The sequence below is a fragment of the Phocoena sinus genome, chromosome 16, assembly GCF_008692025.1.
Source record: "Phocoena sinus isolate mPhoSin1 chromosome 16, mPhoSin1.pri, whole genome shotgun sequence".
NCBI lineage: Eukaryota > Metazoa > Chordata > Mammalia > Artiodactyla > Phocoenidae > Phocoena > Phocoena sinus.
This window is the reverse complement of record NC_045778.1, coordinates 76278907-76306837: the sequence shown is the minus strand read 5'-3', so window position 1 is coordinate 76306837 and position 27931 is coordinate 76278907. Positions and strand designations below refer to the sequence as shown.

Genomic DNA, 27931 nt, shown 5'->3' with positions numbered 1-27931 from the left:
ACGCGAGAGTTAGGAAAGGCCGTGGGGCGGTAAGGGAACAGGAGACACAACAAACATGGCGGCGGTGACGAAGACGGCGGGGGCGACGGCGACAGCAGCGGCGTTGAACAAGGCGGTAGGGGTTACTCGGTGCGGCTGTCAGGAGGTAAGTAGCTGGTTTACCGGCTCGGACGGCGGTGACACGGCTGAGGAGAGCGGTTAAAGAGGAGAGCGGTTAAGAAGGAGCGGCGGGAGGAGAGAGCAGGGTGTTCGCGAGGGGCTGACTCCGCCCTGAACTCAGCCTCAGGGAAGGGGCGGGCGTGGTCGGTTGTTCGGCTGGGGTCACGATCCAGGACTTTCCTGGCCCGAGCGCGGAGGGTGCGGTGTCTGGCCGCGGGAGCCCCGAGGAAGCGAGCGGTCCCTGCGGTGGCGTCGCCGTCTGGCAGGGGCTTGGCGGCTCCTGGGTAGGGAGCTGTCTCTCGCTCTGACAGGTGGTCGTGGTGGTGGTGGTGGGGCGCCCCGAGGTTTGCGCTTCACCGGGTCCCGGGGCCAGGGGATCAGCCGAGGTGCGGGTCTCCTAGGTGTTCCCAATCCGGGTGAGGATGCCGCCCCGACGCCAGTTCTGGGCTGCTCGTTGGGAGGACTTTTTAGAGCCTCCGTCTTTTATCTGACGGTGGTCCTTCCTAGATCCGTTTCTACTGCTTGTGCACTTTAATTTTGGGGAGATGTGAGGTTTGGGGAGGATTTTTCAGCGAAGAACTGTTGAAGTTCGTGCAGGATTTGTCTTTTAATAAACTGTCCGGCGTGCGAGTAGTCAAGCCATGCATCTAGTAAGTGCTGGGTAAATTGAATCTAAATAGAAGTTAAACCGGTTCCAGCTGCCACTAACCACGTGGCCCATTTAGTGTCCCCTTAGTGTGCTGTTTAGGCCCGAAGAGGAGTGACAAGTGGGAGAAGTAAAGCCGTTTTAAATTGTGAGCTCTACAGAACTTCAGTTTGGAAGAAGCACAACTTCCTTAGAACAACTTTTTAAACGTCTGGACTCACAATTTTAGTCCCTAAAATCCCGTTTAATTTTGATTTATGTCGTGCATTCAGCACAGCTACAGGTTAATACAAGTTTGGGAGTTTGTTGCAGAGAATTGAGACGTTTTGTGTTTTTTGCCCCCAGGGGTCCCAAGTGTTTCCCAAGAAAACCCTAAGTGTTTTGAGTTGCGATAGAGAGGATAATAAAGATGGGAATCAGATGGGCTGTTATTGGGCGTGCCTGGTGGGTTTTCTTTTCTAAACCTTTTCTCACAAATGTTTCCCTGTGGGGCTAGGCTAGTACCTTGTTTTTATGCAATTGTAACTGTTCAGCAGTACTAAGCCTGAGCCCCTGAGCCTCTTAGAAGTGTACTACGAACAAATGAAGTTTATAACTTAATTTGGAAAGACAGTAACATTTTTGCCAAAAAATGAAATCCACCAGTGGAAAAGAAAACGATAGTCGCACTGATGCATGTTACTCTTTGGTGATTACTTGGAGCTTTTGCTGAAGTGAACCTGCTGCTTTGTTGTTTGTCTGTTAGCTTAGTTTTCTTTTCTGGTAGTGGTAAAATTGGCACAAGTTATTTTGTTAGCTTATTAAACCCGTAGATCCTAATTTTTTGTCACAAAGGTTTTGATTTGTGGTGTATTTTTCTTTGCAGACCTCTGTATGGCTTTTCAATTTTAGTTGAAATTCCCTCCATGGCCTTTTGGAGTCCTTTGGTGTATCTCCAGAGTAAATTTCGATTACTCTACATTTCATCCATGTTGGAGTGGCAAGAAAAAGGAGGAACTGATTTGGGGTGAAAAGGTTAGATTGTGTAACTCCTCTTTTTTATTTTTCCCAGCTTGTATTTATTTAAGTTTTGCTTTTATATTATGTTTTCTGATTTCTCAGCACCTCATAATGTCCCTTTTTGCCTTCAGAGAATTGATTTTTTGATGGTTATGTAATCAGAGGAAATGTGTTCTAATTCTTTTTGAAGTCCATGTTATTCTCTGTACAAACGAAACCTCATTTGTTAGACTTCTCCATTGATACGTATTCTATGGCAGAGTAAATCTTTCAGTGACCATAATTATTAAGCTATAAAAGTAAACACATTCAGGGGCTTCCCTGGTGGCGCATGGTTGAGAGTCCGCCTGCCGATGCAGGGGACACAGGTTCGTGCCCCGGTCCGGGAAGATCCCACATGCGGTGGAGCTGCTGGGCCCGTGAGCCATGGCCGCTGAGCCTGCGCGTCCGGAGCCTGTGCTCCGCAACGGGAGAGGCTACAACACTGAGAGTCTCGCGTACTGCAAAAAAAAAAAAAAAAAGTAAACACATTCAATAGAACTGCAGTCACTTAATGTGTATAGGCCTGCCTAAACCCCAAATTAAGTTACTGTATAAGGAAGTTAGTTGTTAGTTACCTTATGTTTAATAACCCTACCAGAAATGGTAGATGAATAAAATAGATCCTACTATTGCCTAATCATGTTGTTCTCAAAATCTAGAGTTTGGGAGGAGGGTAGGTTAAAGAGCCCTTTCTGGTTCTTATATCACCTCTACTTCATAGTTGTGGTTGTCTTCTAATTTGCATCATGATGCCTCTGTTTTACATTGTTTGCTCCTGCTTAGGAGGGGTTGGTTGTGTGTGTATTGATGGACAACTTGCCTTTTATGAAACTGAAGATCAGAGGACTTGAATATCAGAACCCAACGAAGGTCAAGAATAGTTTGTTACCTGCTTAAAGATAAAGAAGTTTTTGTATTCTTTGTTCTTTGGGGATATCAAAGCTTATTTCTCAAATGCTTCTTTCTTCACTAGCATGGGTAGTCTCTGGTTGTTTTCTAAGAACCTTATTTGTGAGTTTTGAATGGATAGTTTGGGAGAGCTATTGGCATAAAAATAATTTAGGTGCATTCTAGCCAGTTTCTTTATAGACATGTATCTATACCCCATGGAATACCATACCAACTTAACTTTAATCAGAGGGATCACAGGGAAGACTCAGAAATTTTGCTGTATCATAAGAAATGATAATCATAAAGTATGGGAATGAGAGCATTATAGTTTGCTGATTCCTAACGTAGATTTTTATGTTACATTCACAAAGGTTTTAAAATTTATCACTGTCTTGGATGCATCTCTAGATACCAGTTAATTTATGGAGTTCTTAGATTAAACATTTGGTCCTAAGACTGATGATTACTTTATTAAAGACAGGAAGATGGTTTGGATACAAAACTTTTTTTTTTTGATATCAAGAAGTCTTCTGTAGTTTCAGAATTATTCTTTTTCTATTTATTGTGCTTAGAAATACTGACTTGAGATGGAGAAAGCTGGGGTTTGAACCATAGAGTCCATCCGGATTTAGGCATCTTTCATGCATACTCATCTCTTCTGCAGACTTGAGCACTGCAAGCGCCTGTAATGCTGCAGGCGGGGAGGTGATGTAGGTCAAGTGGGCACAAAAATGCTTAGGGATGGAAAGACAAATTTTAAATCATTGCAGAATGTCTACAACTATAAACCATATCAGTATATTTAAAATTCTTAAGAATAGAGTTTCTCTCAAGTTTACAATGTATCTTCCCTTTTTTCATTGGCATGCTTTATTGTTGTTTTTTTTAAGTCCATCATGCATTTTGATTGAAAATCGGCATGCAATTTTTGGCGGGGAACACAGTGAAACTTATAATGTGACAATGTGATAATAGCCAAGACTGTCAAAATATGCCAGTCGTTCTCTGTGATTAGGCTTATTTGAGTTTTTAAAACTTGAGATGCATGTATAAAAATATCATTTTCTTCTTAATGGCAGTCCTGTGCCCTTTTTTTCTGCATTATCACACGTACCTTAGCAGTGTTATGCTTTCTAATCAGGATTTGGTAAGATTGATCTTGCTTATTGAAGCCTATCAAAGTATGTTCAGATATTTTCCAGTGGCAACATCAGTTTTCATGTGAACTGATTGGCAAGAGGTGATGCAAAGTTGCAATGAAATACCAAGATTTCTTTCTAAATTATAGGTTTTATAATTAGAACACAGACAATCTGTAGGGCCTTACAGCTTTTACAATTTAAAAAACAACTTCCCACATCTTATTCTTTTCTTTTTTGGGGGGGCGGAGGGAGAGGTATCTCCCTGTCCTTACACCTTTTATTACTTTTTTCTTTTTTATATTGTGGGGTCTTTACCTGCTGCAGTACTGTGTTGAATAGCTGTAGTGATGCAAGCATGCTTGCCTTCTTGATTCTAAAGGGAATGCATCTAAATTTTCTCCATTGTGATGTAGATTTTTGGAGGTTAGCCTTTAGCAGCTTGAGAAAGTGAAAACATTCTAAGTTGGAGTAAATTGCTCTGTTGTTTCCTTGCACCCAGTGTTGCCTTTGATACTCAATATCCGATTGTTTTTCTTATGTGGGTGGGCTGCTCTTCCTCACTAGAAAGTTTCATATTATTCTCTTTGACCTTGAGATTTTAAAATTTCACAATAATGTGTCTAAGTGTTATTTATTGTTATATAATCTATTTTGCACTCTATGAACCCTTTCAGATTGAATTGAAAGGAACCTTTAATTCTGGAAATTTCCTGACCATTTTTTTAAAAAGCATTTCTCTATTTTCTCTGTCTTTTCGGAACTCATTCTTCATCTTTATCTGCTATATTTCTTACCTTTTTATGTATACTTTTACGTTGCTCCCCATTCCTGTATGTTTTGAGGTGTGGGTTTTCTTTTTCAGTTTTGTTGAGATATAATCTTATTATAGATTATTTTTTAATTTTATCCCCCCCCCCCGCCAGCAGTACATGGGCCTCTCTGTGTTGTGGCCTCTCCCGTTGCGGAGCACAGGCTCCGGACGCGCAGGCTCAGCGGCCATGGCTCATGGGCCCAGCCGCTACGCGGCATGTGGGATCTTCCCGGACCGGGGCACAAACCTTATTCTTGGTAATCTTTTTCATTGGAGCCGACTGGCCCACTTTTTTTCCCCCTAACCAGAGGGCAAATTTTAAAGGACAGATAATCAGCAGAATCAAGTATAGTCATAAAACGAGTACTAATCAGTGATTAGGAAACAGAGGAGCAGTTCAAGTCAACAAGGTAAGATGGGAAAAGAAGCAACTGAAACAAACTTGTTCAGAAACCAGTAGTAATCCTTAAGATTGAGAAAGCAGAGCCAGACTAAAGCAAGTGATTTAAAGAGGTGGCCTAAAAGAGTAAAATCAGAAGAGTTTGGGAAATTGCAAATTGCCATAGGTGAATAATTGAGACTAAGGTGGACCATACCATGTTTGTTTCATTGTAACTGAAAAAGAGATATATACAATGGTAACATAAGACACTTGGAATCTGGGACAGTGAGGAATTTCTTAATCCAAGGTATAACCATTTTTGGCTGCAGAAATAGCTACTGTCGTCTGAGAACATGCCATAAACTACACATCTTGCGAGATACTTTACACGTATCTGTAAAACTTAAAACAGCGCTGCAAATTGGTATTATTATCTCATTTTACGAAGTAGGAAACTAAGGCTAGAGAAGATCCTGTTCAGAGTCTTTAAGCTAGTAAGTTTGACCTAATAACATACTATTCTGTTGATGCAGAGGACAGATTTTCAGTAGCTTCAACTTTCTAGAAAACAGTGAAAAGAGATAGTAATAATAATAAACCCCTAGGCATCTTCTAAGAAGGGAGGAAAGGAACTATTCATACGTGTTGCATCAAGAAAAGTGAGAATTTGGTCACCTGCAGGTTCTTATTTGGCTAAATGTGTTCAGAGTAAAGAACAAATTAAATATAAGAAGAGAGGAAGACAAGAAATACAAAAGTAAAATATATCAGTCTGGGGCCAGTAAACAAGGGAAACCAAAGTAGTCCTGTGTTCCTTATTAGTTCCTAATAAGGAACTAATTGTTATACAGTTCAATGATCTATAGTAGCAACACAGTCAAGGTAGTCTGTTTCCAGTAGATTTCTAGTTAAGTCAATTAAAATAGAAGTCTTAGTTCTTAAAATGTTGCTCAAGATTTTGTTAATTAGAAAATGTGCTTTTATCTCATTTCCACAACCCCACATTTCTTGCCACTAAAAAACTTAGGCTGAAAAGGACTCAGAGTAGTCCAAATATTCTTGAAGAAGAAAAACAACTGGTGGACTTAAATTACTGAGATATTAAGGTTTTTATTATTAAGACTGTGTGGTGTTAGTGTGAGGATAGACAAAAATAGACCAGTGGAACAGAACAGAGAATCCAGAAGTAGAATCACATATATAATCACCTGATTAGAAAGGTGATAAAAGAGTCTAGTGGAGAAAGGCTGGTCTATTAAATGCATGTTGTTAGGACAGTTGGATATCTCATTGGGGAAAAAATATATTTTGATTCTTACTTCACCATACACAAAGCCCAATTCCAGATAAAAATATGAAAGGTAAAAAAAAATAATAAAATTTTTAGAAGAAAATACAGGAGAACATCTGCATGTAAAATATAGGCAAGGACACCAACAACTAACTGTAAAGGTTGGTGGTGGGGAAATGGGTAAATTGGACTATATTAAGAACGTCTGTTCATCAAAAATTACCATTAAAATGAAAAGGAGGCAACCACAGAGTGGGAGAAGTACTTAACATATACATATCTAATAAAGAACCCATATCCAGAATATTTGATGAACTCTTACATATTACTTAGAAAAAGATGGACAACCTAATAGAAAAACCACTGTACACCCACCAGAGTGGCTAAAATGAAAAAGGCAAAAAAATACCTGAGTGTTGGTGAGGACGTGTAGCAACAAAACTCTTGTCCCCCACTGGTGGGAGTGTAAATTGGTACAGTCACTTTGAAAAACTATTTGGCATTATCTAAAGCTGAATATATGCATACCTGGTGGCCCAGCAATTTCAGAAGTCAGGGTTGTGGAGCCCTTGCTGGTGCACGGGGGGCGGATTAGTACTGGAAGGGTGCACAGGGGGGCTCCTGGGATGCTGGTAGCCTTCTGTTTCTTGACATTGGTGCTGATTTTAGGGATGTGTTCATTTTGTGATGATTCACCGAGCTCTACCTTTAGGATTGATGTGCTTTTCTGTGTGTATGTTATGCCTTGAGAAAAGGTTAAGCATATATACAGAGAAGTGACTAATCTTTAGCTTTAAATGCCTGCTACTGGCTATTAAAGATGAGAACTTGGGCTTCCCTGGTGGCGAATGGTTGAGAGTCCGCCTGCCGATGTAGGGGACACGGGTTCGTGCCCCGGTCCGGGAAGATCCCACATGCTGCGGAGCAGCTGGGCCCGTGAGCCATAGCCGCTGGGCCTGCGCGTCCGGAGCCTGTGCTCCGCAACAGGAAAGGCCACAACGGTGAGAGGCCCGCGTACCACAAAAAAAAAAAAAAAAAAAAAAGATGAGAACTTTTTTAGACAGTAAATTACTCGTTAAATAGTTGGGTTTAGGGAAAGAAATTTTTAGCATATGGCATGTTTAAGAAGACCATATACATTTACATAAATATATTTTTATTGGAAGAAAAAGACCTGTTGTCTCCTAGGTGCTAGACTTCCTCAGCTTGCTCTTACTAGAAAACTTTTTGGTTATTTGATTTGCGAATTTGGGCTATAAACCTATGTGAGGACCAGTTTAGTTTATGACTGCAAAATCTGACATGAGGCTTATTCTCTGTACATCAGCATCAGGGATATTTTTGTTTAATTTTTTTTTTTCCTTATTGTCAGAATGAGTAGGATGATGGGTGGTGGCAGAGGTAGTGATTTGGATTTCTAGGGCAGGGGTCAGGAAACTGGAGCCCATAGGCCAAACCTGGCTCTGTTCCTGTTTTTGTAAAGCTTTATTGGAACACGGTCACACTTATTCCTTTACATATTGTCTATGGCTGCTTTTAACTATAATGACAGTTGAGTGGTTGCAGCTGAGACCGCATGACCTGCAAAGGCTAAAATATTTACTGTGTGGTCTTTTACAGAAAGTTTGCCACCCCCTGTTGTAGATCACCTACTTCTAGAGTACTCATTCATGTGAACCCTATGTTTTAAGAGCCTTTGCTGTCCGATATGATAGTCACTAGCCACGTGTGGCTATTTCACTTTTAAATTAATAAAATAAGAAACTCAAGTCATTTGTATTAGCGACATTTAAGCCCTCAGTAGCTACATGTGGCTGGTAGCGACCGGATTGGACACGCAGGTATGCTCCATATCCATCATCCACAAATGCTCTGCCACAGCCCCGATTGAGCCACTTGGTTTCTCTGCTGTCTCATTCATTGATAATCCCTGCTGATATTCCTTTTTATTTCTTCTGAATTTTTCTTTTTTCCGCTCTTTGTAATTTCTTTCTATCCTCTAAAAACTAAGTTTGAATCCCAGTTTATTTAAATATTAAATATATTAATTGTTCACCATTTTGTGTTTCTTTAGTTCATCAGGAAGATTATAAGATACTTAAAGGCGGGGACTGTGTTCTCTGTGGCTTTGTAGTGCCTGGCACATAATAATCTTTGTCACTGTTGTTGTTTTAATATGTACTATATCTCCCTAAATAACGTAAAATTATTTCATTTTTTTCCCCGTAGGTATAACGAACTGTAAACTAAAAAAAAATCAAAAGCAAAGATGGGTGAAAAGAAACCAGAGCCTTTGGACTTTGTGAAAGATTTCCAGGAATACCTGACTCAGCAGACCCATCATGTCAACATGATTTCTGGATCAGTTAGTGGGGACAAAGAAGCAGAGGCTCTTCAGGGAGGTAGACTTATCTTAATACTATTAAATAATTCACTTTTTATAAATATATTAGTGTTTGTGTGTCATTACCCATAGTATGAAGCCCACTACTGTTCACTAATGTGAATCATTCCGTTTTTCCTAGAAAGATAGGGGCAGTTTTTTTCCCCTTCTTGAAACATGTCAAGTTTTTGCTGAGGGAAAGTAAAGCTCCAGCAGGGCTTACCGTGGCCCAGAGATGCATTATGGTCTTGTGGGAAGGTTAGGGGTTCTAAATTCCCTTCCCATTCTCCTGGTTCTGTTAACTAACAGCAGACACAAGGAACCAAAAGGGGGTCCAGCTTCATTACACAAGGGGTTTGGCCATTAGGAAATCTGGGTTAGACCTGAGACAAAATAGGGGTTTCTGTTTCTTCTCTTAAAACGAAGAGAAGGCCAACCGTGTATACCCACCTAGGAGGAGAAATCAGAGTAGAGAAAGCAGTGACCTACTTGAGCCTATTCTACCTGACCTACAGATAGACTGTCTGGTTTGCTTACTACACGAAGACTGGAATCTATTTGTGAACTTAGCTCAGGAGGTAGCAAACTACAGGCAGTGGGCCCCATCTGGACTGCTGTTTTTACACGACCTGCAAGCTAAGAGTGGTTTCTACATTTTTAAATGGTTGGGGTGTGGGGGAAACAAAAGAAAAATAATGTCATGATGTGAAAATTATATGAAATTCCAACTTTAGCATCCATAAATAAAGTCTTATTGAAACATTGCCATGCTTGCTTGTTTACCTGTTTTCTATAGCTGTTTTTGAGTTAGAACAGCAGAGTTGAGTAGCTGTGATAGAGATCATGTGGCCCACAAAGCCTAAAGTATTTGCTATCTGACCTTTATAGGAAAAATTTGCTAACCCTTGACCTAGGTGGTCTAGGGCCTTGTAATCCAGGGACCAGCAACAGCAGAGACCGGGCATCACCTGGGAGCTTGTGAGAGGTACAAAACGTCAAGTGCCACCCCAAATCTCCTGAATCAGAAGCTGTATTTTAATACGATCCCCAAGTGATTTCGTATACATATTCTGTTTCAGGAGTTACTGGCTTGGGAAAGCAATGGGAGAAGGGGGGACACTGAGCCTTGCTGTCCCTCCAATGCAACGGACCTGTTGGATGTTGGACTTGCACCAACTAGCAAAGTCACTTCTCTTCTCCTAGTGAAGGATAGAGGAAACAGAGCAAAGGGCTTGAATTGTCTGCACCTGCACTGCTACCTCCTGCAGATGGAGTAGAAATGCTTTTCCCGTGAAGCTGTAGGAACAAACATTTCCCTCTTAATACTTTAGTGTACAATTCTTGGACTGAGATCCAAGAGAGCAGGGTTGTGGTCCCCCGTGTGTTGGTTTTCCAGATTATGAGCACTTGCCCCTTCAGTTTCTTTATCTATACAAAGAAGTAGTTTGACTAGGTTAAAAGCAAACAGCCAGACATCTCTTAACTCTGAAATTCTTACAGATCATAACATTCAGAGGTATCAGATACAATATTTCCCTATATGTGCTTAATTAGAATTTTAAGATCCTAAATGCAACCCAGAATCTAGAACATATGTGTAAGCTGAGTGGAACTGCAAAACTCAACATTAATTGTTTTAGATTAAATAGATTAGGATTTGGGGAGATGATCATGACTGCCCATTGTATTTGTAGAAGTGGCTAGAATCTTAAACATGTGTAACTGCCATCACTGTTTACCCCCCTCTGTCTCCTTATCTGTCAAATAAATACCATACCTTGTTACCTTACTCAAAAGTATGTTGAGGACTGATATAATTTATGTGTTAGTAATTTGAAATCCCCCAATAGAATACTGCTTTTGTATAAAGTTAACCTCAGTTCAGAAAGACTGATTTTTGTGAATTTAACTTTTGTGCTAAGCAAACTGTCAATTTATGAAAGATTTTCTACCACTCCACACTAAATTGCTAAATTGAGTTGATTCTGAGATGCATAATTTCTTTTGCTATATTTGTTTATAGCTGGAACAGATGGTGATCAAAATGGACTTGATCACCCATCTGTTGAAGTTTCCCTGGATGAAAACTCAGGAATGTTAGTAGACGGGTTTGAAAGGACCTTTGATGGGAAGCTCAAGTGTCGGTACTGCAACTATGCCAGCAAAGGCACCGCACGGCTCATTGAACACATTAGAATCCACACAGGTAACGGAGAAGTGGCTGGAGAGGGCATTTCTTTACGGGCAGGTTGATCTATCATATAAATAGTTGTGATAGTTTGAAAATGAAGGTGGATGTAAGGTTTGAATAAATGGAGAAGTGACTCCATTTTTGCACAGCAATAGCATGCAGCATCCAAGGAAGTGAGGCCCCTTGTACAGCTTCCCCTTCCTTAGCCATCTTCCTTCTGAATCTAAATAATCTCAGCATCTGTCTGCTTCTCAGGTTGGGCAGGTTAATGCTGAAGACAGCATGAAGTGATAAAATGTTTTTATCTTTATCCTTACTAAGTACGTTTCCTTTGCAGACCAGGGAAAAGGTTTCTGTACGGTTGCAGGCTACACTGCTAACCCTCAGATGTCACCTTAGCCATCCCTTCTGTGAAAGGGATTCATTCCACTAGTCCGTATAGTATAAAGGTTTATTAATAAATTTTAATAATTTTTTGCAAATGTGTCATTCTGAAAAGCATTTTATTTTTTGATCAATTTCTAAATCTAATGAATGGACAAAATATGAAACTTTTCATAAATGAGCTACTCGTGCAGTTTCTCCCCCATTTTTCTTTTTAAACAGGTGAGAAACCTCATAGATGTCACTTATGTCCATTTGCATCTGCTTATGAGCGTCATCTGGAAGCCCATATGCGTTCCCATACAGGAGAAAAACCATATAAATGTGAATTGTGTTCCTTCCGCTGCAGTGATCGAAGTAACCTGTCCCATCATCGAAGGCGCAAGCATAAAATGGTACCAATTAAAGGTACTAGGTCTTCCTTAAGCAGCAAGAAGATGTGGGGGGTTTTACAGAAGAAAACAAGCAATCTGGGCTATAGCAGACGAGCACTAATCAACTTAAGCCCACCTTCCATGGTGGTTCAGAAGCCAGACTACCTTAATGACTTTACCCATGAAATCCCGAATATCCAGACTGACTCCTATGAAAGTATGGCAAAACCCACACCAGCTGGTGGCCTGCCAAGGGACCCCCAAGAACTCATGGTTGACAACCCTTTAAACCAGCTGTCAACTCTAGCAGGACAGTTGTCCAGTTTGCCACCTGAAAACCAAAACCCCGCATCCCCTGATGTAGTTCCCTGCCCTGATGAGAAGCCTTTCATGATGCAGCAGCCCTCTGCTCAAGCAGTAGTTTCTGCCGTGTCAGCCAGTATTCCTCAGAGCTCCTCTCCCACTAGCCCTGAAGCTCGGCCATCACATAGTCAGAGGAACTATAGTCCGGTGGCAGGTCCGAGCAGTGAACCAAGTGCTCACACGAGTACTCCCAGCATGGGAAACAGTCAGCCAAGCACTCCAGCTCCGACCCTGCCGGTCCAGGACCCTCAGCTTCTACACCACTGCCAGCACTGTGACATGTACTTTGCCGACAATATCCTTTACACTATTCATATGGGATGTCATGGGTATGAAAATCCTTTTCAGTGTAACATATGTGGATGCAAATGTAAAAACAAGTATGATTTTGCCTGTCATTTTGCAAGAGGGCAACATAACCAACACTGATGGGAAACAATCACGTTATGCTTTACTTGGTTTGCCTTTTTGTGTTTTGTAGTTTACTGTTGTTTTCTGCAGGGGAGGGGTGGGGGGTGTCGTCCCTATTAAGGTGTTGCTAATTTAAAGTCTTATACATACAGAGTATAAATCTGACAGTGGAAACAAAATTTTTTTCTTTTTTTTTTTCTTCCGTAAAAACCTCATCAGGGTCATTTATGTATTAGAACAGTTGGACACGTTGGTGTCTGTTTTTTCCTTTCATTTAGACATTTGAGAATTGGAGTGCAATGATAATCTTACAAGCGGTCATTTAAATTTCTCATATTTATGGTCCATAAAAACTTCAAGGCTGATAGATACCCTTGATTTCAACATCTACACTGCAGCTAGATGTTATTTCTGCCATAATTTCAAAATGGTAAATTACTTTCTCTTACAAAATCTGTCACAATTTATTTCAACGTTTAGTGGAGGAATTGCCTTTAAAATTGCCATTAATTAAAAACTATTTAGTAAACATAGCTTAGTTGAATCAGTAGTTTAATTTCAACTGATAATAGTAAAGCAATTTCAGTGTAGTAAATCTTTCTTTTTTCCATAAGGGAAAATATAAAACACTTAATTCTTTTAAAATTAAAGTTATAAAAATAGGTAAAAGTTCTGAAAAGAAATGAAACTTAAGACTTTAAATTGAAAATGGAGTTTAATATTTAAAATACCTGCCTATTCAACTTGTAGTTTAAACACACAGCAATTTTCCATTGGATTCTTTTTATTATACTTGTAATTTATTTTAAAAACTACAGGTAAATACATGAGAACGCTAGAAATATCAGAGGATTATCTATGAAGATGCCTTTTTTCCTTTTAATCTGAACTGTTCATTTAAATCTTCATTCTGATGTTACACGGGAGGTTGATAACGATACTGAGAATCTGTTATTCCTTCTATTCCTTTGATGACCAAAGAGGTACAGTGGAAGTCATCCGTCTTATTCCTAGGAAATGCGGTCCTTCCCGCCAAAATCTGAAGTTTCCTTTTCCTGCCTTCTATCCATATATTGCCCCATAATTTTCAAGAAAAGGTAGGTATAGAAACACATGGGAAAGTGTGATGGTGAAGTGATATTTACAAAAATGAGAACATATGTCCAAAATGAATTCTGGACTCCTCTTCAGAATTGGCCGTTTAAGATATTTTCTGTGAATTCAAGTTGTAATGCTTATTTGCAGTTTTACCAGTCTTTAATGTACAGCAAGAAAACTATATAAAACTGTGAATTGAATCATCATTAGTAGAAGAGGATAAAAAAAAGTATGGAAATAGATATAAAAATGAATTTAAACATGATAATTTGTTTACAAAAATAAAACTTGCTATATAAATCCACAGTAATTAATTTTGATTAGGAGGCTGTTTTTGTGTAATAACTAGTGTACTCTGAGGACAGCTTGGTCAAACAATAAAATATATTGTTACTAACTGTTGGTTTCTGTGTACTTTGCAAAATTTTTATTTTTAATTTGGTTCAAATCTTGAAAGTTACTAATTGGCTTCTTAAGCAAGTATTCTAACTATTAAGCATTATAACTAAGAAGGACTTCTACACTTAATAGTAAGTGAAAGGGTAATGTTGATGGTATAAGTCCACAAAAACCCCCCAGTGCCAAGTTAATGCATCTTCTGCCCTCCCTTCCAAATGCTAGAAAGCCATTAAAATGAGTTCTGTGGTTTAATATCCAATCTAAACGAATCTCCATCGCATTGTTGAAAAAGCATCAAGGAGTTTCTGCAAACAAATCTTGTCGATCTGAGGCTTGTGAATCTAAAGTCTGCAGCCTGTTCTGCTCTGTTGCTTGGAGCGCTCGCTGCTCAGATCACTTTTAGTGCAGCCATTTCCCAATGTGTAACTTGGCCCTCATATGTATATATTGTCAGAAACAAGTTGCTGTCATTTGGAAGCTTTTGTGGTTATTTTTTTCTTCTATTTTATTCTTCATATAAAAGCAATACCACAAAATAGAAAATGAAAGTTTTCATTAAACAAAAAAGAACTCTCATGTTAAAACCAGTCTATTAACTGTATATTCTGGGCCAAATAGTGACAAATACATTTTTTTTCTGACAACTAAAGAGAGATGTTTTGAAAGTACATTTTCAAACAGATTTTTTTTCACAATTGCAAACTAGAATGTATAATTTTAAAATTCCTAGGACTTAAAGAGCACAGTTGTATTCCAAAGGTATCGATGCTTGAAAGCTGTAGTTAATTCTAAATGCACTAAAGTTTTTGAAGCAGATCTACCTTAGAAACTTTTTTAGTATTGTATTTTAAAAAATATTTAGGATTTTATTTAAATTTTTTGTGAGTTAAATTCTGTATTGGAAAGATGTTAGTATCTTCTATTAAGTATTGAATATGTTTCTCCCATTTTATTTTTAATCAAATATTTTATAGAAATGAGTTCAGAAAAGTTTAACATGCACTATTTATAATACTTTGCTGTTAACAGGCAATGTTCTGAAACTAAATTTATTTTTGTTCAGTGAACATAAGTTTAGATTTTTAAAGTTGGTAGATACTTTATCTCCACTAATATTTTTTTAAGAAACTGTGAAGAGATTAACAGGGAGTAATTTTATTTCAGATTTTATGAATATAGTATGTAGCTACAACTTCTTGAAATTCAAGTAAAGGTTAGACTTTTACTTTGAAAAAATTTCACTGGATATTTTCCAGTGCTATTTCATTTTAGAAATAAGTGTTTGCCATTCATCTGCAGAACTGTTTGACAAAGGAAATATTACTAAAAGATGTTCAGAGATAAACCTCATTTAAGTTCTACAAAAATATTTATCAAATGGATGTATTATTTTTTTTAAAATTCCCTGCTAAGGACTTTTCATTAAGTAGTCTTAGAGGGTATATGGTTTCTAGAACTTGGTTTTGTTAATATGTACTTTGATGTCAAGAACGTATTTTGTATGTAAAACATAAAACTTGAGTATGGTTGCAAAACACACTATTGTTTAGGGATTCCAGAAAGCAGTTTAATGCTGAAATAACTCTATCTAGTATGTAGTTCATATTGTGAATGAAGCTTTGCTTTTGTAATATATGAATAAAAAATAACACTTTCTAATGACCTCGATTTTTCTTTTTTGAAAACTAGGATCCAATTAGTTTTTTAAATAATTTTCCAGTGTGTAAAATGTTAATTTTTTTTTATTTTATGGCTACCTTGGTTTGGATTTGTAGAGTGCCTTACCCATGAGAAGATGTTGCATGAGTTAAAAGCAAAAACAGTTCAATAGTGAGCATCTTGTCTCCTTCCTAATTTCTTCTCTTTATTTAAGGTGTGACCCCTGCCCCCCCAACTGTTTTGGCACATAAATGAGGAAGGCTTCATGCTTCCTGATGCTTAATTATCCATGTCACATCTGACAAGTGACTGACTGAAGTAGTTTCTGTTATGACAAATGGATCTTTTAGAATGGACTGATTTTTTCCCCCCTCTTTGGCAATTCACATCATTGGCCTAGAAAACACCCAGTAATACAGAATTGTTTAAATTAGTTTGCAAAATCGTAACCAAAATGGCTTTGATTGGAAATCAAGTTTTAATGCTGCTTTGAAAAATACTTCCGTACAATGTTATCTTTCTCATAATGAAAAAAAGAAATAACATCTGATAAGTCCATGGTTTGTTGAAAGCACAGGTATTTTTTGTTTCCTTGTCTTAGGTCTTCCAAAAACTCTGCTTTGAGCTTGTTAAGTTCTTCGGCTAGAAGTTTCAAGTTGTACGGAAACACCTGTTCACCTAAAATAAAGATATTCTCAAATTATTTGTGTAAATTAAATCAAGCTGGACTGATGACAGCAGGAAATTAATTTGATTACTTCAGACAAACCATTCAGATTCTTCTATAAATCATAATTGAGTTGGTGTAATATATAGACAAAGGTCACATTAATGTGATACAGGCAGATCATTTAAATAACTTGCTATGACATGGCACGAGCAGAAAAGACAAACCTGAAAGGGACTTTTGACAAAATAACTTGACTTAGTCTTATTGAATTAACAGGTAGGAAGGCAAAAAAGCAGAGCTAGAAAATGACAATTTGGCTTTGAAGCTCTGATAGACAATACCTAGAACAGTTGTCCAATATAATTTTCTACAATGATGGAAGTACTCTATATCTGCCCTATTCTATCCAGCAGCCACTAGCCATGTGGGTAGTGTGACTGAGAAATGATTTTTTTGTTGAACAGCTTTACAGAGATATAAGTCACATAACATACAGTTTACCCATTTAAACTACAATTTAGTGGTTTTAGTATATTCACAGATATAAGCAACTATCACCACAGTCAATCTTTGAACATGTTATCATCTGTACTCTTAGGTATCACCCTCTTAACTCCATTCCCCCTCTCTCTGCCCTCAATCCCTAAGCAACTGTTAATTTACTTGGGGTCTCTAGATTTCCCCATTGTGGACATTTCACATGACTGGACTCATAATGTGTGGCCTTTTGTGACTGGCTTCTTGTACTTTGCATAATGTTTTTAAGGTTCATCCATGTTGTAGTACTTCATTCCTTTTTGTGGCTGAATAATCCATTGTATGGATAGACCACATTTTGTTTGTCAGCCGATGGACATTTGGGTTGCTTCTACCTTTTGGCTATTAGGAATAATGCTGCTATAAGCACTTGTGTGCAGATTTTTATAGGAACATACGTTTTCATTTCTAGGTCCCGTGGTAATTGCATTTAATTGTCTGAGGATCCGCTAGGCTGTTTTCCAAAGCGGCTGCAGCACTTTACATTCCCAGCAATGGCGTAGGTGGGTTCTGAGTTCTCCGCATCCTACCTCTTGGACTTTTGGATGCTAGCTGTCCTAGTGGGTGTGCAGTGGTGTCTCACTGTGGTTTTGATTAGCATTTCCCTGATGACTGATGATGTTTTCATGTGGTTACTGGTCATTTGTATATCTTCCCTGAAGAAATTTCAGATTCTTTGCCCATTTAAAAAATGGGGTTATTTTTATTACTGAGTTGTGAGAGTCCTTTATGTATTTCGGATATAAGTCCCTTATGAGATGTGATTTGCAAATATTTTCTCCAATTCTGTGGGTTGTCCCTTCACTTCCTTGATGGAAGGAGAACTGAATTTCTTTTCCGTTTTTTTTTTTTTTTTTTTTTTGTGATACGCGGGCCTCTCACTGTTGTGGCCTCTCCCATGGGCCCAGCTGCTCCGCGGCATGTGGGATCTTACCGGACCGGGGCATGAACCTATGTCCCCTGCATTGGCAGGCGGACTCTCAACCACTGCACCACCAGGGAAGCCCAGGAGAACTGAATTTTTAAATTTTATTTAAGCACAGTTCTAGAAGCTAGTACCACCTCCTTCACACACACACAAAAAATTAATGGGTAGGAAAAGAGTCAAGAGTAATTTGGGCATAACCCTATTCCCCCTTCCCTTCATTTTATGGACAGGCAAATAGTTGAAAGAACTACAACTATTTTTGTTTTCATTCTGATCCGATGCCATTTTTGTTCCAGCTCTCTTTTTCAAACTTTGGATTGCAACGCATACTAAGATGGAATCAAATAGAACACAGTTCATTAAACATGTGAAGGTTTTGTGAAACTTGTTTCTATGCAGGAGAGTGTCTGTGTACTGGGCTACACACTAGGTTACAGTATTAAAACCTGCTTATGGATCATGGTTCAAAAAAAGTCTGAAAAACAATATGGTTAGTATATTGTTTATTTTTCCAACGTTCTAAGTTTTTGCAAAGGTATTAATAATAAATGTTGGTGACGTGGGGGAACATGACCGAAAGCACCAACGAGAACCAGACTTAGCAACAGGTTGCCCAGGTACAGTATTTAGCAGGTGTTAAGTTCAGCCTTGGGCAAGTAACTCATCCTCTCAGACCTTCCATTTCCCCATTTGTAAAGTTACACTTACTTGATAGGATTCTAAAGACTAGAAACAGTATTTATAAGGCACTTAGCATATAAAAGAAGTTCAAGAAATGTTAAGCTGCTGTTATTTTTTAAATCAAATTTTAAATATAGCAAAGAGTTCAATATTTAAAACCTGAAGGAGGGCTTCCCTGGTGGCGCAGTGGTTGAGAGTCCGCCTGCCGATGCAGGGGACAGGGGTTCGTGCCCCAGTCCGGGAAGATCCCACATGCCGCGGAGCCTGTGCTCCGCAACGGGAGAGACCGCAGCAGTGAGGGGCCCGCGTACCGCAAAAAAAAAAAAAGAAAAGAAAAAACAGAAAGGAATTATTTTATAAAACTATAATTATCACATATTTCATCTAAGTTTAGACTGACAATGCACTAAGCCTGTTCAAACTCCATGCTGACTTTACACCTGGTCCCTGACTACCTCTCCCCATCCCTTCACCCCAGACTCAATGGCTTTTTTTCTTTTCTAGAACATACCAACTTTACCTGCAGGAGGTAAAGGCTCCACTGCACTTGATGTGTCCACAGCCTAAAATGATCCTGCAGGCATCAGCATGGCTTGCTCTTTCCTTTCATTCACATCTTTGCTTCAATGCCATTTCCTCTGAGAAGCCTTCCTGATTACCCTTTTAAAAATAAATCCTCCCATCACTACCTTGCCTTACCCTACTTTACTTTTCTTCAGAGCACCGGCATATATTCACGTATTTATTTTTTGTCTTGTCTCCTCACTATGATGTTCTGCTCCCTCTCAACTCCCCAGTATCCAAAGTAAAGCCTAGTACAGAGTAGCCCACTCAATAAAAACCTATTGGATGGATGAATGCCTGGTTCCAGAGGTAGAAGTTTTAGCTTAATATAACCAAGTTGCATATTTAAACTGAAAACATGATGTAAACTTTATGAATGAAAGCAAATAAACTACCCACATCCACGGAACAAGAGTAGCAGGAAAGAATAGTCTCAACTAAATAGAATCTTAACCACTCAACACACCTTTCGCTTCCTTCATTGTCTGAGAGACAATTCTTCGGAGGGTCTGATCAGCTTGATGAAGAATGTTAGTTGAACAAATAATTCTGTCTGTTTCCTAGGTAAGAGACATTGGAACAGTTATCTAGTTTTACAAAAGAAATAACAAGTGTAGGGGATGCATAGGTGAAGAGATACAGAAAAGGAAACGTGACTCTTCTGTTCCAGTTATTCTTCCCTAGGAGAGGGTCTAAACGAAATACATCCAGTTGTAAACTGGGTTCCATGTAGGCAGTATGCTGGTAAATGTCTAAGAATGGGCTCTCAAAGAGAAAAACACAAACCTATCCATAGCATTTTGTCTATTTCTACGATGTAAATATTCCCATCCATGCCCACTTCGAGCTACCAACATGTCAACAGGTTCCAACGTTTCTGAAGATTAAACAGTCGTCTTTGACCAGGCAGTGCGAGCTCCCTCCAGAGCACCACTGCATCCAGGTGTCAGGAGCTGAATGCTGGTAAGAAGATGCCAAGGCAGGGACAAAGTGTCTCCCATGTGTTATTCATGTTTTACACTCAGGTCAAAAAGATCTTCCTACAAAAAGTTCCTTCTCATTTATACTAAATCTAAACTGGAAGACTTACCTTTTGTTCCACATTCTCCTCCACGTATTTTATTGGATTTTCCAAAGCAGTAAGCAGTAAATCAGTCAATTTCAGTCTATAAGAGAAGGTAGGACAAAATAAATCCTTATATCAAACACCTGTTTTTAAAGAACTTGTGTTTATGGGTACTAAGCTGAATTCTAGAGGAATGAAAGTGGTATATCCAAACTCCTGAACAAAAGGGGGAAAGCAAAGTGATTTGGGAGCTACCTTCTACTTGCAAAATTAAAATGAGAAGCTCAAAACAAGTCATAAGTCCCCCAAATCCCCTCATGTAAAAAATGTTAATTTCCTAAGACTCCTATCAATAAGGTTTTAAAAGACATTCTCTCTTTTCCCTCATTAACTGCTGAACTTTAGGCTCCTAGAACTTTATATTCCCTAAAGAAGGAGGCTTAGTCTTTATTTTCTGGCTTCTGCTCATTTACTGGATGTGAATTTGCAAAGTTCCCCACAGGACAAGAGGTCATCGAGGGCTGCAGTAGAATTCATTTATTCATTTAACAAATATTTATTGAGCATCTTCATATATGAAAAATGTACAACTATGTATGTGAAACTATGTGCTAAGCTGGGGGTGTAGCAAGATCCCTACCCTCTCTAAGCCTGATAACGTAATGGAGAGAGAGAATAAATAAATAAGCAAAAAATAATAGTTTCAGACAGTGACAAGTGGATAAGTGAGTGAAGATAATGAACAAAATGATCATAAGAGAGTGACTGGCTAGCCTACTTAACACCCTTCCCGCCGGGTAGGATGGTCAGGGAAGCCAGTGAAGCTTACATACGTGGGAAGGGTAGAGGGGACGGCAAGCACTATGGCCCCGAGACAAGAACAAGCTTCTCGTGTTCCGGGGACAGAAAATCGACACATACACACTACCATATATAAAATAGGTAACTAACAGGGACCTACTGTAGAGCACAGGGAACTCTACTCAATACTCTGTAATGGCCCAGATCGGAAAAGAATCTAAAAAAGAGTGGATAATATATATTATTAAGTGAGTCAGGTATAACTGACTCATTTTGCTGTCACCTGAAACTAACACAACATTGTAAAGCAACTCTACTCCAATAAAAATTAAAAGCAAACAAATTTAGGGATCAGATTTAAAATTCCAAAAAAAGGAAAAAAGAAAGTACTGAATGTCATGTCTCTGAGAATATAAATTATGAAGTCTGTCACTCAAACATCATGTACATGACAGGCAGATTTTCGTCTGATGAGATTTTTAATTATACGAAGTGAAAACTTTTAATGCAATCATGAGAGAGTTACATGTCAAAGTAAAGCTCTAATTTAAGTTTTCCAGAATAGTCTCATCTTAAAACATAAGATTCTTTTCCCCCCAGCGTTCCACTCTCTATTTTTGCTGACCTAAACTTTTCCCCCTATGAGTCACCCAACTAGAAAAACAAAACATCTTCCTTGAATGGACATATTTTTAGTAAAAGAATAGAACGTTAAAAAAAAAAAAAGAAATCAGGGTTAGAGTGTGCAGGTTATGGTAAGGAGTTTAAATTTTACTCAGATACAAGGAGTAGCACTGAAGAAACGTAAGCCAGTGAAGTCACTGAATTAAACCTTCACCTCAACGTGATCTTTCTCACAAAAGAGCCCAGGTTCTGGAATGAGTGAGACTGCAATGGGTCCAAATCTTGGCTCTGCCATTTACTATCTGCATATGTTACTTTACTTACCTGGGCCTCAGTTGTCCCATCATGAAAGGGGGATAATTGTATCTGCCCTCAAAGGGTTGTTGTGAGGACTGAATCAGAGTATACGTATAAAGTGTCCAGAATTTGCCCAGGACATAGTATCTGCTCGACAGCTATTCCTGCTAATAGTAGTACTAGTAGTAGCATTAGTAGTGGTAATAGTAGTGGTAGTGGTAACAGTTATACTAGTGGTAATAGCAGTAGTGGTGATAGCAGTATAGTAGTGGTAGTGGTAACAGTAATAGTAGTGGTAATAGCAGTAGTGGTGATAGCAGTATAGTAGTGGTAGTGGTAACAGTAATAGTAGTGGTAATAGCAGTAGTGGTGATAGCAGTATAGTAGTAGTAGTGGTAACAGTAATAGTAGTGGTAATAGCAGTAGTGGTGATAGCAGTATAGTAGTGGTAATAGCAGTAGTGGTGATAGCAGTATAGTAGTAGTAGTGGTAATAGTAATAGTAGTGGTAATAGCAGTAGTGGTGATAGCAGTATAGTAGTAGTAGTGGTAATAGTAATAGTAGTGGTAATAGCAGTAGTGGTGATAGCAGTATAGTAGTGGTAGTGGTAACAGTAATAGTAGTGGTAATAGCAGTAGTGGTAGTGGTAATAGTAATAGTAGTGGTAATAGCAGTAGTGGTGATAGCAGTATAGTAGTGGTAGTGGTAACAGTAATAGTAGTGGTAATAGCAGTAGTGGTGATAGCAGTATAGTAGTAGTAGTGGTAATAGCAGTAGTGGTGATAGCAGTATAGTAGTAGTAGTGGTAACAGTAATAGTAGTGGTAATAGCAGTAGTGGTGATAGCAGTATAGTAGTGGTAGTGGTAACAGTAATAGTAGTGGTAATAGCAGTAGTGGTGATAGCAGTATAGTAGTGGTAGTGGTAATAGTAATAGTAGTGGTAATAGCAGTAGTGGTGATAGCAGTATAGTAGTGGTAGTGGTAATAGTAATAGTAGTGGTAATAGCAGTAGTGGTGATAGCAGTATAGTAGTGGTAGTGGTAATAGTAATAGTAGTGGTAATAGCAGTAGTGGTGATAGCAGTATAGTAGTGGTAGTGGTAATAGTAATAGTAGTGGTAATAGCAGTAGTGGTGATAGCAGTATAGTAGTGGTAGTGGTAATAGTAATAGTAGTGGTAATAGCAGTAGTGGTGATAGCAGTATAGTAGTAGTAGTGGTAATAGTAATAGTAGTGGTAATAGCAGTAGTGGTGATAGCAGTATAGTAGTAGTAGTGGTAATAGTAATAGTAGTGGTAATAGCAGTAGTGGTGATAGCAGTATAGGAGTAGTAGTGGTAATAGTAATAGTAGTAGCAGCAGCAGTAGTAGTATTTCACAGAAGCCTGGGAAAGGTATATTTGTCACATCATCTTTCAACTTCCAATTCAGGGCCACCAGACTTCAGACTTCAGTCATAGCCATGCTATGACTATTTTGGACCATATTCTTAAGACCCAAGACAAAACTGCAGATTATGTTCAGGGTTGGTACTGACACTGGCAAAGCTCACTCTTCCTTGCTTCTAGCAAGAACTGGCCCCCCAGAGCAGTGATGCTAACCTTAGACTGCTCTCATGGGGGTAAAATGGGGTATCTCAATGCCTCAACCAGCCATTCACTTGAGAAGGAAAACATCTTCAGTACTCCAGAAAGAGTAGCCATCAACTGGCTACGTGCCCGCCTTCTCAAAGTTTCAAGATATCATGAGAAGTTAAAATTAGAAATCTCAGCCATAGCTTATTTCATTAACCCTATAAACAACAGTTACTTAAATCGAACTTTTTCTTTTTTCCTTAGAATGTTAGAGTACTACAAAATCCATGGAAACTGTATCCTGGGAACAAAACATTTTGAGGAATGAGTTTTAAAAATTAGCCTTTTAAAAACTGCTGATCCCCTCTGGACAACAGTCAGGCAGGAACTAAGGAACTGCGGGCAATATACCTCTCGAACTGCGCTGTCCCATGCAGCAGCCGCGGGCCACATGCAGCCAGTTAAGTTTAAAGTGATTAAAATAACATTTAAAATTCAGGTAGTAAGTTGCACTGGCTACACTTCAAGTGCTCAATGGTCAGTCGCATGTGGCTAGCAGCTACCACACTGGGCAGGGCAAACAGAGAACATTTCTATCATCAGTGAAACTTCTATCAGAAATGTGCTGAACTAGAACTCTCCAGAACTCTAGAACTCTCAAGACCTACTTTAGGAATGAAATGCATTAGACACCATAGCCACAAGCCTCATATCTACACAAGCAGTGTAACTGGAGTGAGGTTTTAGGCAAATTAGGATTTAGTACCAGTTCCACTCCTTTTCTCTCTATAAGAAGACTACAGGGCAATCTATTTAGACTATGCTACTTCAGCAAGAGTATCAGAGATGTGCCCTACTCTGAACTCCCTGCCCTGACCTCTGGGAAACAATTTTAACAAGAGTACACATTTGCAAACAAACCTGGGTTCATGGCTCAGCTGTAACTTACAATCTCAGTGACTCTGGGCAAACTAAACTTCCTCACTCAGTTCCCTCTTCTAAAGAAAGGGGAAATAATGTCCTTCTCCAAGGCTTGTGTGAAGAGTAACCGGGTGGATACAGGGAAAGCATTCAGCACAGTGCCTGGCTCAGCAAAGCAGCTAGTGAAGGACACCTTTGAGTAGGCTACCTGGCCTCTGAAGTACACGCTGGGCTCTGAATTGTGAGGCTGTTGTGTTCCCAAGCATTTTTCTCAGGGTTGGGCTTTTCTATCTTGCTTCCCATCAGGTGGATGGTCTTGGCAGGCACTGGAAGTGGTCTCTGGCCATTCCTCTGTAGACAGGTCTCGAGAGAACACTCTAAAAAGAGCTGGCAAAAGCCTAATGAATCTGAAAACCATTCAAAAACCACAAAATTACTAGGGTACTATTTTTCCAAAATGTGAAATAAACGTACTTAGACAAGTTATCCCACCTGCAGCAGGAAAGACCATTTGCAATACTGAATGTGTAGCTTTGAAAATTAAGTAAATCCATATAAACCTCCTAATCCAATCAAGTTCTCACTAAAGACAGTAGTGATTTTGATATGCGAATAAATGTCTCTGAGTGTAAGAAAAAAAATGTGTTAATTACATTTCCGAGCCAGCTGATAGACTTCATATCTCATACTTTGATAATAAAAGTTGTCGTCTAAAATCAAAAGCAGAGGTCTGGAAACAGCAGTCTTCGTTACGAGATAGTGAGACTGGGCCTCGAGTGCTGAAGCAGATATCAGATCTTGATCCTTCAAGCAGGTTAGAAAATCCTCCCACATGGCTTCAGTCCTGCTGGGCGGGGCAGACATCTGACACCCGTTAATGACAGCCAGAAAGAAGTATTCAAGGTACTTCAACAGTTCCTGGCGATGCGATTTCCACTGGGATGGCTGCAAAATACCGCAGAATTGCAATTTATATTAGGCTTTGGCCAGCAGGGTGGTCATGCCTCGACAACCCCCTGCTCCATGTGATAATTTCTGAACCATTTGGAGTTCTCTAGACAAAACTTGCTTTCTCATTCTCATGTCTTCATATACGCTGTTCCCTCTGCCTGAAAAACTACTCAGTGATGTTAGTGCTCTGTGAACTCTTCTCAGACTCAACCATGCAGAGGGCAGCTCAGATCGTCCCTTGCCTATCATGACACCCTGTTCTGTGCATACTGGGTCTCCACTCTAACAGGGTTTACATTGTTTAGGTATCTCTATGTCCCTGCTAGATCAATAGTCTACTGTATACCCAGGCTTCAGCAGAGGGTCAGACACCTAATAGATGCTCCAGAAATGTATATGAAATGACTGAATGAATAAGTGAATAGATGAAAGAATGAAAAGCTGTTACCATCCAGGAGAAAGGAGGAACCAAAATCAATACCTGGGACTTCCCTGGTGGCACAGTGGTTAAGAATCCACCCGCCAATGCAAGGGACACGCGTTCGATCCCTAGTCCAGGAAGATCCCACATGCTGCGGAGCAACTAAGTCCGTGCGCCATAACTACTGAGCCTGCGCTCTAGGGCCCGTGAGCCACAACTACTGAAGCCCACGCGCCTAGAGCCCGTACTCCGCAGCAAGAGAAGCTACCGCAATAAGAAGCTCTCGCACCGCAATGAAGAGTAGCCCCCGCTCGTGGCAACTAGTGAAAGCCTGCATGCAGCAACGAAGACCCAACGCAGCCCCCCCCCCAAAAAAAAATCAATATCCTGCCAAGATAAAATAGTCTAGCTAAGATATAGCAATGCTCATTTGCCCTTGAAATAAGAAAAGTTGTAGATAGAAAGAGGATCAGCTGAAAGGTCCCTGGGTCCAGATGAAAAGACCTCAGGCTAACAACAGGATTGGAATGGGATCGGGAAAGATAGAGGAAGCAGACTGAGGAGAAGAGAATAAATAGCTTGAAAATATAAGTAGTCTTGCGCTACTCAAAGGCTCTGGTGAACACTGACATAGTTATGAGGTCAAGGCTGGAGGGAAAACACAAGGACAGGAGATCAGGATCCCTCTCCTGTCTGTCCATGCTCTACCACATCACTGAGATTATGGCACATAAAACAAATACATCAGCAAAACCCACTCAAAAGGAAACAGAAACACGATCACTTCCTAAAAGGTGAGATATCCTACTCGTGGTGACTGGATGAGCTCCATGGCCTTGGTCTGTAGGGGGAGAGTGGAAAAAAGATAATAAGAAAAGTGAGGGAAAACCCCAGCAGATACAACAATCCCTATCAACAACTTCCAGCTTTCTCCATAGTGGTAAAAATACTATTACTTAAGTAAATCCGGTGCTACCAGGGGCCTGATACTGTATTTACCTCACAATTAACCAAGAATGAGGAAGTATATAACTTTGGTGGAGAAGTTCAAAATTCTTCTATGTGCCAAATGTATTTTTGCATATATACTTAGAGTGGAATCACACCATATGTGAATTTTATTTATGTGAATTCATCTACATTCGGCACTAAATGACAAAAATAACTTTAAAATTTTCAGAATATGTTAATCAAAGAGTATTTTCTCTAGAGTGAGCATGAGATGGGTGACGTGAATCTACTCTTCCCCGCGGAAGTCTCAGTTTTCACATGCTTCTCAAGAGGATGCATCTCACAGCGCTGAGGGTGATCGGAGGGCTTAAAGAGAAGTATGTACTGGGAACCCAAGCTGACCCCTAAATACAAGCCTATTACTTCATCTGATGGTCAACTAAGAAACAGCCATCTTTTCCTATTCTGGCAGAAGCAGGTTTACCCTCAGTTGAATGAAGATCCAGCTTCAGAGGCCAAGTCCTTCATTTGTACAGAATCTATTGTCACAGGAGGGGCCCTAGTAAGTACCCTGTCACTTATAATTTTGTACCCTTTTTCTTTAAAAGGGTTTCCCCAAACCGCATAACTTAAAGCCCCACAATACCTGGGTTCGCCTGGCTGAATGTTAAATTGGCTGTGCTGGAATTTTTGAGAGATTCTGTCCTTCTTTTCAGAACAACCTTCCCAAAGGATTTTCAGGAGGATATTTGATTATGGGGGACTTCCACCTTGCACGCTGACTTTAGACCCTAACCTTATGCTGGTGGCTGTTTGCATCGTTTTCTATTTCTAGTCAACTCATTCTATGTTAAGCCAGCTCCCCATTCCTCGAACTCCTGTCTTTCCTCTATCAGAGATCCACCTCCCACACCAGGTATTACCCAGTACAAGTATCGTGGAGTTTGTAGATTTCCCTCCGCTACAGCAGTCTAGGCCCCGCCCCCTCCGTACTGACCAATGGGCGAGCGCTCGCCTCCTCTAGGAACGAGTCCGGCATGACGTCATCATAGGCGACGACGCCCACGGCCCAGCTACTCTCCTGCCGTAGACGGTGGCTGAGGGCACGCGCGAAGGTCGACTTTCCTGCTGCGGGAAGTCCGCAGAGGACGCAGAGACCTAGCTTCTTCGGCTTCTCACTGCGCGCTCCTCTGGCGTCTTCGCCTGCCTTCATGCTGTCGCGAGAGACCCGAGGTGGCTGTGAGCGTTGTCTGCGGAAATGTCCGCCAACTGCGCATGCACACTCCCACCGCCCTCTTGCGCCGCCTGTTGGCGCAGTGGA

General features: G+C 39.8%; 2 protein-coding genes across 7 annotated transcripts; one reads left to right on the top strand and one right to left on the bottom strand.

Moving 5' to 3' along the window:
- Window positions 1-20: 20 nt before the first annotated feature.
- Window positions 21-15628, top strand: IKZF5 (IKAROS family zinc finger 5). 6 transcript variants are annotated; one of them, XR_004346317.1, is made up of 6 exons: window positions 21-145; window positions 1671-1819; window positions 8593-8765; window positions 9635-9731; window positions 9826-10952; window positions 11671-15628. XR_004346317.1 is itself a non-coding variant. In XM_032609141.1 (6 exons), exons 5-6 carry the CDS (start codon window positions 10841-10843, stop codon window positions 12485-12487), a joined length of 1056 nt encoding a protein of 351 aa, XP_032465032.1. In that variant the 5' UTR covers window positions 22-145; window positions 1671-1819; window positions 8593-8765; window positions 9635-9731; window positions 10770-10840; the 3' UTR covers window positions 12488-15628. The 6 variants fall into 6 exon arrangements, 4 of the variants coding, with proteins under 4 accessions (XP_032465032.1, XP_032465031.1, XP_032465029.1 ...); XM_032609141.1 differs by having other exon boundaries at window positions 22-145; window positions 10770-10952; window positions 11544-15628; XM_032609140.1 differs by having other exon boundaries at window positions 22-145; window positions 11544-15628.
- On the bottom strand, window positions 12657-27905 carry PSTK (phosphoseryl-tRNA kinase). Its single transcript, XM_032609142.1, has 6 exons — window positions 27608-27905; window positions 24941-25232; window positions 24496-24694; window positions 20096-20171; window positions 19472-19565; window positions 12657-16303 (listed from the first exon to the last, which is right to left on the bottom strand). The coding sequence occupies exons 1-6, from the start codon at window positions 27821-27823 to the stop codon at window positions 16104-16106; spliced, it is 1077 nt and encodes a 358-aa protein (XP_032465033.1). The 5' UTR covers window positions 27824-27905; the 3' UTR covers window positions 12657-16103.
- Window positions 27906-27931: the final 26 nt, after the last annotated feature.